Raw genomic sequence first — 15,289 nt, forward strand, 5'->3', positions numbered from 1 at the left:
TTGCTAGTGGTGATATAAAAATAAGTCGGGATTTCCTGCCTGACTCTGTAACTCCAGAACGCATAAACCGATTTCCACGGTTTTGCATTCGGTGGAAAGGTCTCGGGCTCCGTGAGGTTTATAGTAAAGAAAATCCGGGAAAAATTTCAAAAGGAAAACAGGCAATATCATTTTTCACATACAGCGCCATACCATATCTGATACAAAAATAAGTGAAACCATCTGGTGGTGAAACGGAGTTCGCCGGGTTTGCTAGTATTGGAATAAAACCACCCAAAATTATTATTGACAATGTTTTATTAATTGCACCTGAAACTTATAAAATTATTACTACTGGGCGTAAGAGTGGATAGAAATGCCAAATGTGCAGCTGTAGAAGAGAGAAACGTAAACGAAAGAGATAGAATGAGAAGATCAGCGTCAAATGGCCATAGATAAAGTGCTATCAAGTATTTTTATGTCAATATTTCAGTCAATTTCTGTGACTCTTGGTCCCCCACTCTCCGGGCGCTGTTGGGTACTCGGCCCCCCTCCCGTGCCTCCAGCGCCGTGCAGTCTCATCATGGCCGGCTGACACACAGCCTGCAAATCCTTCAAATGCGTCTCATACTCGTCCATCGAAGCGTCACCATGAGATTCGAGCCATCGCAGCTGGTTATTGCATTCAGTACGAACTCTATTCTTCTCTTCCTCCGACAGCCTGGAACCAGAGTTGTCTATTGCCTGGAAAATAATAATTTGTTTGGTTTTATTTGTACTGTTAGTCCTTTTAAGAAAATGCTGAATTTGAACCTCAAGCAAAGTAAAGTGAATAGGATAGAATATGTTCCATAGTGCGAATTACTAAACACATCTTACACAGCTTAATCGATACACAGAAGTAAATCATTAAAACAGTGTCTACTCGTAAAAATGATGCACATCAATTAGAAAAAAGGTACTAACGATTAGAAACAACTCATACATTAACTAAAAATCACGGTTTACTCACGTAAATTAATGGAGAAAAGCTCTATTAGTTTCGAATCACCAAGGGACTCTTCATCACGAGCAGTGTGCGCAGTAATTAATTTACATGAGTAAATGGTGATTTTTAGTTAATTTAGTATGTCCTACAATGAACACATACATTATATCGAAATGTTTAATGTTAAAAAGAAATACGTACCGTCTTACAACCAAAAATGTAACCCTCCAACTGATTCTTAATTTCTACTTTCCTCTTCGAGGCTTCATCCTCTGCTTTGAACCGCTCAGCTTCGTGCAACATTTTGTCAATATCATTCTTAGTGAGTCGGCCCTTGTCGTTGGAAATTGTGATTTGTTCTGATCTCCCCGTACTTCTATCTTGAGCGCTGACATTTAGGATTCCATTGGCGTCGATGTCAAATGTTACCTGTGACAATTAAAAAGATGTTCAAGTTTCTTTTTGGAACAGTCTCCTCAATGTTTAGTAAGAGTAAGAGATTTTGAATTATCCTTAAATCGGTTGTTGAATTCAAGATAAAACTCACTTCAATTTGAGGCACTCCTCTTGGAGCGGGTGGTATGCCGGCTAAGTTAAAAGTGCCCAGCAAATTATTGTCTCTTGTCATTGCTCTTTCTCCTTCGTATATCTGAAAAAAATAGAATATGAACATTTTTGAGAGAATTAACTAACACAACAGTAACTGCATGTACGTATTGTATCGTCGTAAATATAGTCATTTCAAAATAAAGAGTCTGCTAAGATTGGTTCCATCACTAAAGAGTTTCGATTTTGTACCTACAATCGACTTACCTGAATGGTAACAGCGGGCTGATTGTCAGCATAAGTAGTAAAAGTCTGCTTCTGGGCTATTGGGATTCGAGTGTTTCTTTCTACTAAACGGGTCATCACACCACCAGCGGTTTCAATACCCAGTGAGAGGGGCGTTACGTCGACCAATAATACTTCAGCGAGACGTGTGTCCTTAGAACCACTTAGAATAGCTGCTTGTACTGCAGCTCCATATGCTACGGCTTCGTCAGGATTAATAGACAGATTAAGAGACTTGCCACCGAAAAAATCCTGCAAATTAGGTATGAGAATTAAAAAAATATTTTTATAAGTATCAAAATTAATGATTATGTACCGTACAACCTATTATTCGCTACCTGTAACAACCTTTGAATCTTTGGTATCCTTGTAGAGCCGCCAACCAAAACCACATCATGGATTTCTCTAGTGTTCAAATTAGCATCTTTTAATGCTCTCTCTACAGGAACTAAGGTTGATCGAAATAGGTCAGTACATAGCTCCTCGAACCGCGCTCTCGTGAGTTTAGAATAGAAGTCGATTCCTTCAAACAACGCATCTATTTCTATACTGGCTTCGGAGCCGGTTGACAGTGTTCTTTTAGCTCTCTCACAAGCCGTTCGAAGTCTTCTTAATGATTTTACATTTTCTCTCAAGTTCTTTTTATATTTCCTTTCAAACTCTTGACTGAAATGGTCGACCATTCTGCTGTCAAAGTCTTCTCCGCCCAAATGAGTATCTCCCGCTGTAGACTTTACTTCGAACAGGGATCCTTCAGCGATTTGCAAAATGGAAACATCGAATGTACCACCACCTAGATCAAAAATTAGTACGTTCTTTTCACCAGTTAGATTTTTATCGAGACCGTAGGCAAGAGCGGCGGCCGTAGGTTCGTTAATGATTCTGAGAACATTAAGGCCAGCTATTACACCAGAATCCTTGGTGGCCTGTCTTTGGGAGTCATTGAAATAAGCCGGCACAGTGACAACAGCATCCTTAACCGTCCCACCCAAATATGTTTCAGCAACGTCTCTCATTTTACTTAAAATCATGGATGAAATTTCTTCCGGAGAAAACCTTTTCTTTTCTTTTTTATATTCAACGACAATTTTTGGTTTTCCACCATCGGACACGACAGTAAACGGCCAATGCTTAATGTCGTCTTGTAGCTTGGGATCGTCAAACTTTCGTCCGATGAGACGTTTTGCATCAAACACTGTATTTTTGGGGTTCACTGCTACCTAAAATTTAAATAGTACGTATAAAAATGCAATCTGATAATACGAAGATATTAAAATATTGATTTATATTAAGGTTCATAGAGATGAAATTCGGTTGCCCATAGTATTTTAAATACCAACATAGGCACGTAAAGAACGTATTAATAACATAATGTAATCTAAGTATAGGTACCTGACTTTTAGCAGCGTCACCGACCAGCCGTTCAGTTTCGGTGAAAGCGACGTACGAGGGCGTTGTCCTGTTGCCCTGGTCATTCGCGATGATCTCCACTTTCCCATTTTGGAATACTGCTACCACGGAGTATGTGGTCCCAAGATCTATGCCCACCGCTGGCGTCATCGTCCGCTACTGAAAACAGGAAATAAAATATATTAGGTACTTTCTCTTTTCCACAATTTCTTACTGATTTTATATATATTTTAACCGCACTAATCTACATTGCCAACCCACATTGAGCAAGCGTCGTGATTAATGCTCAATCCTTCTCTGTGTGCTCTTCCACACAAGCAAGCAGCATGTGTGATGTGTGAATCTACGTTGCAATAAGAAAGGTATTATAAATTTAACACCAATGTTTGTCTGCTTGTGATTTTGTTTTTTTTTTTTTCTTTTTCTCTTCTTGCCGAAAACTAAATCTGTAGTTATTTTTCATTGTGCCTGTAGTATGACTAGTAAATAGGTATTCTTAACCACAACCCTGGCTTAGCTTTAAAACTATTACGTAATTTGGAGCAGCACAACAAAGGTCGGTTTTCGACACACTAAACTAGTTTTCACTAAGTTGAAGTTTATGAAGCGTCCTTCATGGCTTCGCTAAATTATCTTAGGGGGGAGGGGGGTGCTTTAATTGGTGATCAAGAAACAAGTAGGGCGAAAGGAGGTTGCATTAATTGTATGGTTGGACAAACATTTGTCAGTATTGGGGCCTTAGTAAGAGTTTGCTTTTTGTTTAACCAGATCGAAACGAGAGATTTTGATTGGTTGGTTCATTGGAACCTGCCGATCACAGCGCCGAACGCGGTCTCGTTTCGATCTCATTAAACGTAAAGCAAATTTGTACAAAAGCCCCTGAATTAAGATATACATTTACGTCCAAACATACAGAGAAACTCGTATAAAGTTTTCCTAGTTTGGGTTCCTGAATCCCACCACTTGTCATTTCAATTGTTTTAAACCTGGTCGTGTAACTTACTACAAAATTTATTATATTATTAATTATTATATAAGCTTAGTTTTAAGACCAATGTCTGTATTAATATGGTGGAAAATAAATAAATTTTATAGTGGGAGGTCTCTCCTTCTCGGGTTTGACCCGAGAAGGAGAGACCTCCTTAATTTAAATTTACTTAATTTATAATTTAAATTTTATTATTTATTAATTTTATTATTAAAATAAATTATAAAGAGATATTATTATATTAGGTAAGTAAGTGCTTATGTATCTATTAACTCAATGTTTACTTGTTTAATATCCCGTAAAACAATTTAAATTAACTATCGCTTCCATTAGTTATCTCTAGATTAAATGATTTATTTATCGCACGTATTACATCATGGGAATAGCAATGAAGAGCTGTTTAGTACATAAATAAAATTGCCTAACGATCCATACAATTCACCCTTATCAACGGAACTGTCCCGAATTATCATAAGAGGTGTGATATGGGTCTATTTATGGCTAACAGACGGCGAGAATATTTAGTACATGAATTTATTAGTACTCATATTGATGAAAGGAAATATTTAAGACCGAAAATGAATGTAATAATTGAATTACGTCACGAAAATCTGACAAGAAAACCTCAGTTTTATAAATAGGTATACGATTTCCCCTTAAAGGCTCCAAGTCGTTATCTTGACACTCTTAAACGAAGCTAATAAATGTGGCCAAATTGTAAACGTCATTATGGGGACAGAGCAATAAACTTGAGGAAAAGTTATCGTCCATTTAAGAGCCCAATGTTTCGCCTAAACAAACCAGTCAGTCCTAATTGTAAAACAAAAATCACTCTCAATGTATTTTCGTTTAAAAGCCACCGAACATTTTCCTTTAGGACAATTTCAATTCAATTTAGGATTGAATTTGCTGCGGTAAGGCAGCGCTCTGTCTTGCGGATTCAGAAAACTTAGATATACCTAGTTAAGTGTGTCTGCAAAAAGCGTTGGTTGAGAATGGAAAAGACTAAAAGTTATTGAATTAGGTAAGTGTACATACACAAGTTATCACACTTTTGCTTTCAAAATGACAAATATGTGTATTGTTTTATGGTAAGTGATCAGCGCCGCCGGTGGACACCCGCAATATCAGAGGAGTCAAAGGTGCGTTGCTGACGTTTTAAAAAGGAGTACGTTCTTTTCTTGAATGTTTGCAAAGTCGTATCGGTTCGGAAATACCACCAACGCAATACGCCGTATTTAAAACTTATTAAGGGAATTCATTTTAATTTATTCAAAGAAAACCCTTACCACCATTCGCTTCTTATATTAATTTGAGAGAGCGTAAATAAAGTGTACCAGCGTAGTAGAATGGCGTAGCGTTCGTAGCACGTAGCGTTCAAGCTACGAATTGCTACGATTCTATTCTTCAGATTCCTAGCCATTTATTATTCTTTTATTTGAAGTGGACCACTTCTTCGTGGTTTCATCTGTGTGCCAGTGTCCTAGTATTGTAGCAGGATATTAGAGAGCTATATTTTACTCAAGAAACTTGATAAATATAAACGATTATTTTTCAACTCTTGTACTTTGTGCTATTTAATTTTAATCGAATTATAATTGCTATTTAGTCTGCAGTGCTTAAGACATACTATATGGACGTACCATTTACAAGTACTCACCTGACCTTTTTAAAGGACAACCACAATGGGGTCGTTCTTTGTCCTTCTCGAGGGTCGTCTCCTTGTATAAATAGAATCTAATTATAATAATTTAATAATAATTTTATATTTATTTACATAAATTCAAATTAAAATGTGTTAGATTTAAGCTTCTGAAGTTATTTCGTAACGAGAATATTTTGTACCAGGAATATATTTAATCTCGGCCAGGTACCAGGGTCGCAGAAATTACGAAGAGTACAACATTACCTTATCTACTTTGTACCATATTCCAGTTTATACATATTGACTGTTATTTAACAACGAAATATGAATACGAGATCTTTTTCTAAGAACAATGTGGCACATTTCCGATGGTCGTTTCTGACATACATATTTTATTATATTCTGCACTTCTACGATTTACATTTTACCAAACTATTAACTTTGACTTTAACATGACAGAGGCATTGTCTTATTTTGACTTCTTTTCTTCTTGGCCAGTACGAGTTAGAGAGCATAGAGTTTTTATTACATTCCTTCCTAGATTTTTTTTATGGAATAGGGGACAAACGAGCGTACTAGTCGCATGATGGGAAGTGATCAGCGCCGCCAATGTACACGAGCAACACCAGAGGAGTCATAATTTCATAGTCAGATGCGTTACGTTCACTGTTATCACCCTTCTCTAAAGAGATTTATAGAAAAATAAATGTTCATCAACTAAATAATAAAAAATAATAATAAATAAAACACAATAATCTAATTTCACTATCACAATTCTTTACTTTATCACATTAGGTAGGTAAATAAACAAACATACTATAAAAACAACATATTCGTATACACAACTCTAGCACATTAACAATACACCACATTTCTTCAAGAATCTTCTAACCACTACAACATAAACTTCTCTTCTGGAAAAAAATCTCTATCGCTTCTTTTTCTTCTTGACAAAGTCAGGTGGATGGAATCCTCTCGCCTGAAGCAGCTCCTGAACATTATGACAGGCGTAGTAGACATTATTCATCGCAGCTTCTGTCAGCATATCCACATTACATTTCCCTTTATTTTTTCCCTTCTTTTTAGTTTTCTTTTCTTCTTTTTTGCTGTCCCCGTCATCTTCTTCTTCTTTTTTCTTTGGTTTTCCAGCCATGTTGTTTCAGTGAGTTTATTTTGGTGCTCCGTGTGTGCTTAGCGACGACGGTTTGAGGAGATATCGATTAAACAAACTGACGAGTTCTGGATGGCTCGCTGATTTGTTGCTGTATTTGTTTGTATCTGATGTGTGTGCTTTTATATTATGTAGGTACTTATTGTATATGAAGTTGTCTGTATTTGTAGAAAGTCCTAATATAATGACAATTTTGCAACTGATAGTTATTCTTAATAACTTTCTCTCACTCTCTCTAGTCGTTTCGTCATGTCTGAAGTACTTTGGTCAGCATCAGGATTGCACTTGGAGCAGCTGATTTGCTTCCAGCGGTTTCTGTCCAGCGTGTCTCTTAAACCGTGTAATATTTTAAGGACGGGTCTTATACCTGATCGTCCGTCTTGTTAGGGATCGTCCGCGCGATCTCTTGCCTTCAGTGTTCCCGGGTTCACATTACAGATTAACTAATACTGTTCTACTGCTGTACTATACCTAATACCTAATACTATACCTAATGATCCAATATTCCTTTGTAAAACATGTGAATGAACCTGTAATCTCTCATACTCAGCGACTAACAAGCATACATAAACGAATGAAACTTTAAACCACACCAATATTTCTTACTACTCCACAGACCACATCAAAACAAAACAGGAGTAATTTCTAAAACTAATCTTGTTAACTCGGTTTTAGAACTATCTAGAATATTTCAGCTCACCTAGTACAGTCCTTCGGTATCAGATGAGGGGGTTACTCTCATATCCTCACGACCTACTTTTAGATGGTCTGGGATCGTATTTGGCTCGCTTCCAGCCAGTCTGTTCACCTCTGCAGATCATAACGGCTATATATTAAGGTTTAAGGTCTCTTCATACGATACGATACGTCGTTTTGATCTATATGTAACGACCAGCTTTGTCCGCGTTCCCATGTAATAAAAAGTATCCTATGTTATTATTATTAGCAGTAGAGTATTATGTTCCAAATTACGTCTGAATCCTTTAAGCCTTTTTGACGTGATTGTATAACAAACATACACATCACACTAATATTGTAAATGTGAAAGTTTGTTTGGATGTTTGTTCGTCAATCACGCAGAAACTACTAAACGGATTTTAATGAAATTTGGTATACAGTGTATGAGCTGACTTGGGTGATAGTTTATCTATCTTTTTAAAGTTACAAGTTCAAACCCACAAACTTTCGCATTTATAATATAAGTAAGATTTAGAAATGACATACACGCACGAGCATTGTGGTTGTGCCGTTTGTCATTGTGATCAAGTCATGTGTTGTGGACTTCGATTAACCAGATACGACGTATCGTAACGATCAATCGTACCACGTAAAGGGCTCTTAAAATGTCCTTCGAACTAACGGTTCTGGTTTTGCATAATTCAGCGAAAAATTGGGACTAACTGTCTGTCTGTGTAATTGCTTGGAAATTGAACGAAATATGACATTTCTGATGAAGTGCTTGGACGATGGAGCGTCCAAAACTTAGACACAGCATAGTATAGCGCTAGCAAGTCAGCGCAACTCAACGCAACGCAGCTAGCGCAACATGTCGCGGTTTTACTTACAGCGTGTAACAAATAGAACGAATTATTTGCGGGATTAAAAATATATGTATTTCTACTGAAGTTAGAATAAAAATGAAAATTATTATTACTATTTTATTCCAGATTCATCCTTTGAAATTCCTCTTTATATCCATCTTGATAAGGTAACATTTTACTTAAAAAAACGACACAAAAAATATTTACATTGCAACTTTATTAACTTAAAAAAATATCATTTGGCAGATTGTGTACAGAATCTCATACAAGTTTATAAATGCACAATATACAACAGTCGTTCTTTAATGGTATAATACTAATATTGCTTTACTTCATAGCATGTAGGGGTTCTTTTATTATATGTTCTACTTCGGCTCGGTGGAGCACCGCGGCTCCTACGGCGGGTGTGGCGCCCTCTGCCCTACCCGAATATAATAACTGGAAAAAGAGAAGAAAGAAAATTAAGAATAATATGCATATTTAATAATGAAACTTTATAAAAAATAGTCTTAACATTCAATTGGAAATTGCTTGAACTGGAATGTAATAATTGATTAGGATAATATTATCTAGACTAATTAATAAAATTGAAGTGACTGTTTTTAATATTGAAAAATGTGCAGCTCGAGTATGCGATGTATCGATAAAAGGAAACCATCCACAGTACGCATCTTTCAAAACATAGCTTAGTTGAACCCGTTTCCACCAAAGCTAAGCTATGTGTAGCAATGAATATGATTGGTGGAAGCCAAACTCTTCCATAGCAACGTAGCATAGCACATCTCTGGTGGAAAATCACTCTTAAGGGATAATCAAAAAGCTGTTGTGATTTTTATTCCAAAAGTTCTTCGAAATAAATGGTGACAAGAGGGTGTACAGGAGACATATTACATGCCTGTCTGTCTTGTTGTGATCAGGTGTTACTTTGTGGAATGCGTGTTGTGTTTATCATTGGAAACTTTAGCATATTGTGGATATATTTTTAATATGTATATTTTTATGGTATACACCGGTAAACGAGCGGACAGATCATGATTGTAAGCAATCGCCGCCGCTCATGGACATCCGAAACACCAGAGGCATTACAAGTGCGTTGCTAGCTTTTTAGGGCTTGGGAAATCGTGGATTTGGAGTATTTGGAAGGGGGAGTAGGGCTTTTGTTAAGTAAAACCCTCGTTTTTCTAGCTCTAGAAAGGTGCTATCGGTTCTGGTACAAACTTTTAAAAACATTAGTGTTCTACTCACTATTTTAGCCATAATACTCAAATAGTGATTTTTCATTTCACCTTTGCAAAATGATTTTCAACCTAACGTCGTTAAGCAATTAGGTGCAAAGTTGACCGTGTTTCCGTTATCTACAGTATAGTAGCATGATAAGCGAATGTAAGAAGGGTCACCCATATATCACAAATGTCGGATTCAAATGTTCAGATCAGATAATATTCAGCGTGCGTTCGTAAAAGCTGACAATTTCAGGCATCGAAATTACGTCATTTGCCATTCGAATATGACACTTAACGACCAGAAATTTGAGTTGATATTCGATTTTATTGCAAATGGGAATGTGTGGCCATTACAATATAGGTGAGTACACATGGCTACGCATCTAGGTAGGTAATAAACCAGTATAAATTGACTGTCGAATGTGCGATAAGGCCATACAAAGCGAGACCATGAGAATCTGGATTTGTGTAGTTTGATGTGTACTGGTATGTATATTTTATATTTATTTGCATTAAAGTTTTGGTTTTATGATATCACGAATATCAACGTGTTCAATAAATTCAGTACCATGTTATACTCACACCTCTTTACTGGCTTTTACCTGTGACTTCGCCCATATTCTCGTAATGAAAAGTATCTTACCTCCTAGTCAAATCTTTATTTATCAAAGGATGTATAGGAAATTATCCTTATATTATGTAAACTTAGTAAACAATTCGTTTTCTTCGGTTCCAATCGATTTGAGAAGAGCTTTAGGTTTACGTTCCCAGCAGAATAAATTGTTTTCCGATAAACGTGAAAATGGGTAAGCGTAAACAAAACGAAGATGTACTTGAAAAAACCTGATTGACATTATATAGGGTGACTGGTAATTAGTGAACGATATTTAAACACGTGATTGTACTTATGATTACAAACAACTTTCCTAAAGAAACTTTTTTTACTAGTAGGTATTTTGGAACTTTACGCACGAATCAAGGAAATTTTATCGGGGTGAAATCTGGAAAAGAGGTAGATTATGGTCCGGAATAACACATAGAATACCATACAATAACACATTTTTATTTGAAGGACCGCAGGCGAAGTCACTTGCAGAAGGTAATAAGAGTATAAGATAACTTGAGATATCCCAATCCCTAGTACCTTAAAGCAAACCAGTTCGCAAGAAAAAGCCAGTGAAACAAAAGTTGGGAATGCCCTGAGGATAAGTTCAAAACTTGTTACCTTTCTTCCGAGAAGATTTTCGAATCTCGGCTTGATGAAACTCCAAGCGCCCATATTTCTGTGTTCCTCCTGACTCCATATGAATTCTGAGAAAGTTATTACATTTATTAAACCCAAGTAGGTAAACACGACTCACAACAATTTTGATACAAAATTCGATGTACATTTCAAAAAGTTTTCAACATCCAACATTTGTTGTTGTCTACTTAAAATAATATTGAAGTTTTAAGCTTTGAAAACAATAATGGTTTAACAATGTATTTGTTTTATTACAAAACATTTCTGGGCTAATAGTAATTCGGGTTAATTTAGTCAGAATTTATTTGGGCATGACTTGTTTTTAGAGGTAAAATTTATGATGATGTATAAGGTTTGCTTGTTGCTTCTTAACAGCCGAAATTAATGTGAAATTAATAAGTGCTGGTTATCCATAATCTGTAGATTATACATATTATTTCTGATTTTCATGAGTACGAGTTTGCGTTACGTTTAAAGCGAGAGCGCGTTCGGTACTCTGATTAGTAGTATGCTCTGTTTATTCGAGCCGGCCAATCGAAGCGCCGAACGCACTCTCAAGCAAACTCATACTAAGGGTATTGACATTGTTACCAGTGTATAGTCATACGCTCGCCTCATGTTTGCATAGCGACATAGATAAATGGCGAAAAGTGATTGTTGCATTAAACATGTGCACTGCTACCATTTCAGGGACTGCAATTCGTGCAGACATAATGTGTGTGTTTTGTGCAAATGCAACGTGTCCAGGGCTCAGTGTCACGTACACATCAGTTGTCACGTTCTGTCCACATTGCTTCTGTTAAATGTCCAGTGTTGAATGCATGGTACGAACGTAGTCGCAAAACATGACCTATCTTCATTTAAAATACTTACTGTAGTTTGTTCATTAGGTATCTTACTTTAATTAACCTGGTATTTTATCGATTGCATTCTATAATGTTGAAGGTTTGAATACTGAGTTGAGCAAAGTATTAAACAGAAAGTGGTGCCTACAGATATTTTGCAATTGGTTTAGGTACTAGACAAAGATATTAATAATGTCATTGGTACACATCGGTAACAATAAAGTTTAACTGCCGCACTCAGAGACATATAATGATTACTTAAATTATTCCTTAATGTTTTTGTATCAGAAGCTTTTTGAGGTTAAAGTAACAATTAAATGACTTTGAGTACGGCAGTAAGTACATCTTCGGCATCTTCAACACCATGACAATTTCGGAGAAGGCGTGCTTTCCAAAAATAATAAATGAATAAATCTAAAAACATCAAAAACAACTTACTCCTAGCATTTTTGAATTTTTGTAGTTCAGTCTGGAGTTCGTGAAGAGGGAAAGGAGCAAGGCCTTCCACCCTGATGATGGCCACATCATCTATATTGGCTCGGAGCCTCTCCTTCTGCAGCTCATAGTAATGCTTGCCGGAGACCAGGATCACGCGCTTCACCTTCAACGGGTCAGCTAGAGGATCACCTGGAAAGAACAGCAAGATTATGTATGTGAACGGTAATATAGACTCTATTGATGGTAGGTTTAAAGATGGAAATTGATACCGCTGTATATCCGACCACTAGATAAGTACCCGGTGTAAGTTGCAATCTTGTGTTGATGGGATTTTGATCTACATACATATTTGAAAATGTTAGTACGTAATATCACAAACTCGGGAGCTTCGTCATCAAAGGCTCTTATTAATTATGGCTATGGCAAGAAATGGGTTTGTTGCCATAGCCATAATTAATAACCCAATAATGGGTTCGATTCCCAGGTCCCCAGGTCGGGCAAAGCTTTACTGGGATGTCGTTCGGATTTTCCAAATTTTTCTGCAGCTCAACTCCTATTACATGGGTCTTATAAGTCAAACGAAAGTAAAGAATATAAGCCAAACCATATTCATAAATACAAGGTCGAACCAAGTAAAAGTTGTATCAAGAATATTAGGCACAATATAGGGACAAACAGTTATTTCCTTTCATCAACAATATGGTCCCTACTCCTTACATTTATGTATAAGCATTAATAAATCAACTTGTTTGTTTGCCAGTAACTCATGAACTTTAGTTGTTGGGTTATTTCTATCAATGTACCGAACGATTCTGTCTTTTGGCGAAGACTTTGGAAAAGGGTTGCGTTTTCCTGCTTCGTTATGTCTACTATGTGTGTGTTTCGTTATGTGAGTGAGGTCACCGGAGGCTCAATTACCCCTTTACAATCCCCGATTCTCCAAAAACCCTTAAATTCCTAACCCCCAAAAGGCCGATAACGCACTTGTAACGCCCCTGATGTTTCAAGTGTCCATGGGCGGCAGCGATTGCTTACCACGTCTGCTCGATTATCAGCGTGTTCCATAAAAAAAACTATTTTGACGGGATTTTTATTGATATGAAGCTGAAGTAAAATGGGTTTTGTAAATAAGTTATCCTTACCAATAACATTTTTGAAGTGTGTTCCAGGCGCGAAGTCTGATATATTCGACACAGCATCAGCCAATCGTAGCAGGATCTTCGGTGAAGCGATAACTAAAGGTTTTCTGTAATTTCTTACCATCTGGAATTTGAATTAGTAGGCTGGTTAGATAACTAAAACGCTTATTAAGACTTCTTTAATGTCCGTCTTGGCGTAACATTCTCTCGTGTTGGTCCCAATAGGGTAGATGACTAATTTCTATTTTAATGTCCGTCTTGTAGATTATTTTAAAATATTACACACGTATTTATTTTTCTTATGGAAACAAATACTTTCGAAGATAAATTGATTTAAAATGTCGCGTGACGTTACTTTTAAGTACACTTTATACGTAGAAATTATGTATTGGCTCCCACTTTTAATCTTTGATTAGTTTTATATAAGTGTGTGTACTATCTTATATGACAAAATAAAAAAAATACGTGTCTAATAATTTTTCATAAGCTAACTGACGGACTAAATAGATTTTCATTTTTATACTCCGTTATCATCCCTATTGTTAATTAAAAACATACTTATTAATTTTAATATCATAATATCCTTAATGTACCTACTATGCAACATGGTATTAATAAATTAAAAGGTACAAGGCTAGCCTTGTAATTTATTAATAAGGCCTTGAAGGTTTTCTAACAACTTGTGAGTTTTCATATTAATCCTACAAGCTCACGTAACCTCGTTCCGCTGGTAATAGAGCAACATGGAAACTTTAATTTACTAAGATCGTACATCTTTTCATTTTGTAACGAGTATTTATAACGTTGTTTTTAATGGATAAATAACTTTTTATTTGAATTTTTAGTAACATAAGTGCGCGTCCTGTGTATGTTATGTTAGGTAATTGAATGATAAGTAATCACATAATATCACATAGGTTACATACATAGTGATTTTTGTTTTTAGTTATTTAGTTGTGTACGTAAAATACGTCGAGCGTATCATCGGTCGTACTGCTAATGCAAAAATGATGACACAAGGCAACTTTCACACAAGTAACCCACTTACCTGTCTTCTCAACAAATGGAAGTATTGAGCCGGTGTAGTAGCATTAGCTATATGGAGGCAAACATTCTCGGAGTCAGGAGTGGCCTCCTTGCTGTCTGTCAGCTGCAGGAACCTTTCAATCCTGCATGAGGAGTGTTCAGAGGCAGCTCCATCGTATCCATGGGGAAGGAGCATCACTAGTCCGTTGCTGCGGACCCATTTAGCTAAAAGAGAAAGAGATTCCTTTAATTACATTGAAATCAATTGGCCATCAATGATACTGAAGTTATGAATAATCAGATTTTCATAATATTGAATTTGATTCTTATATAATTTCTACAAATGATATATCAAATAATAATTTCCGTTTTATTATGGTTTATTAGCGTATTTTCTTTTAATCACTACTTACATAGTATAAAACAAAGTCGCTTTCTCTGTCTACGTCCCTTTGTATGCTTAAATCTTTAAAACTACGCAACGGATTCTGATGCGTTTTTTTTAATAGTTAGAGGAAGGTTTATTTGTGGAATACATGTATAATATATCACCATTATACCTAAACGAAGCTGGGGCGGGTCGCTAGTCATTAATAAGTAATTAATCTTTAAAATAATTTCTTGTATCAGCATTTATGTTTTCTGATGAATCAAAAATGGAATGAAAGAATTTATTGGGATTTCATACGTCCGTTCGAATGTTTACAGATTATATTAAAATATATCGCAGTACGGTCTGAAATAACCATTTGTGGATCATAAAAAAATTCTTCTGTTCAGGAATCGGATCAAATATTTTATATCTTATTTACTATTTTACGA

At 36.2% G+C, this 15,289-nt stretch overlaps 3 protein-coding genes across 5 annotated transcripts in view; all 3 read right to left on the bottom strand.

Moving 5' to 3' along the window:
- Positions 1 to 279: 279 nt before the first annotated feature.
- LOC118269601 (heat shock protein 68) lies at positions 280 to 6,296 on the bottom strand. Of its 3 annotated transcripts, none has more exons than XM_035584784.2 (8): positions 6,106 to 6,296; positions 5,857 to 5,917; positions 3,191 to 3,367; positions 2,137 to 3,018; positions 1,781 to 2,050; positions 1,515 to 1,616; positions 1,169 to 1,396; positions 280 to 723 (listed from the first exon to the last, which is right to left on the bottom strand). In XM_035584784.2, exons 3-8 carry the CDS (start codon positions 3,356 to 3,358, stop codon positions 469 to 471), a joined length of 1,905 nt encoding a protein of 634 aa, XP_035440677.2. In that variant the 5' UTR covers positions 3,359 to 3,367; positions 5,857 to 5,917; positions 6,106 to 6,296; the 3' UTR covers positions 280 to 468. The 3 variants fall into 3 exon arrangements, with proteins under 3 accessions (XP_035440677.2, XP_035440676.2, XP_035440674.2); XM_035584783.2 differs by having other exon boundaries at positions 5,857 to 5,933; XM_035584781.2 differs by lacking the exon at positions 5,857 to 5,917.
- Positions 6,297 to 6,675: 379 nt separating this feature from the next.
- LOC118269535 (small lysine-rich protein 1) lies at positions 6,676 to 7,032 on the bottom strand. Its single transcript, XM_035584666.2, has one exon. It carries the CDS (start codon positions 6,992 to 6,994, stop codon positions 6,770 to 6,772), a length of 225 nt encoding a protein of 74 aa, XP_035440559.1. The 5' UTR covers positions 6,995 to 7,032; the 3' UTR covers positions 6,676 to 6,769.
- A 1,718-nt stretch (positions 7,033 to 8,750) lies between these two features.
- The window catches only part of LOC118269921 (probable 2-oxoglutarate dehydrogenase E1 component DHKTD1 homolog, mitochondrial), a 29,626-nt gene continuing 23,087 nt past the window's right edge, over positions 8,751 to 15,289 (bottom strand). Inside the window, exons 16-20 of the mRNA XM_050706920.1 lie at positions 14,490 to 14,692; positions 13,445 to 13,565; positions 12,303 to 12,491; positions 11,002 to 11,087; positions 8,751 to 8,991 (exon numbers count right to left, since the gene is read on the bottom strand). Coding sequence (XP_050562877.1) covers positions 8,881 to 8,991; positions 11,002 to 11,087; positions 12,303 to 12,491; positions 13,445 to 13,565; positions 14,490 to 14,692 — 710 coding nt within the window. The 3' untranslated portion in view covers positions 8,751 to 8,880. The remainder of the gene's footprint in view (positions 8,992 to 11,001; positions 11,088 to 12,302; positions 12,492 to 13,444; positions 13,566 to 14,489; positions 14,693 to 15,289) is intronic.

The sequence above is a fragment of the Spodoptera frugiperda genome, chromosome 30 (genome assembly GCF_023101765.2).
Source record: "Spodoptera frugiperda isolate SF20-4 chromosome 30, AGI-APGP_CSIRO_Sfru_2.0, whole genome shotgun sequence".
Classification (NCBI taxonomy): Eukaryota; Metazoa; Arthropoda; class Insecta; order Lepidoptera; family Noctuidae; genus Spodoptera; species Spodoptera frugiperda.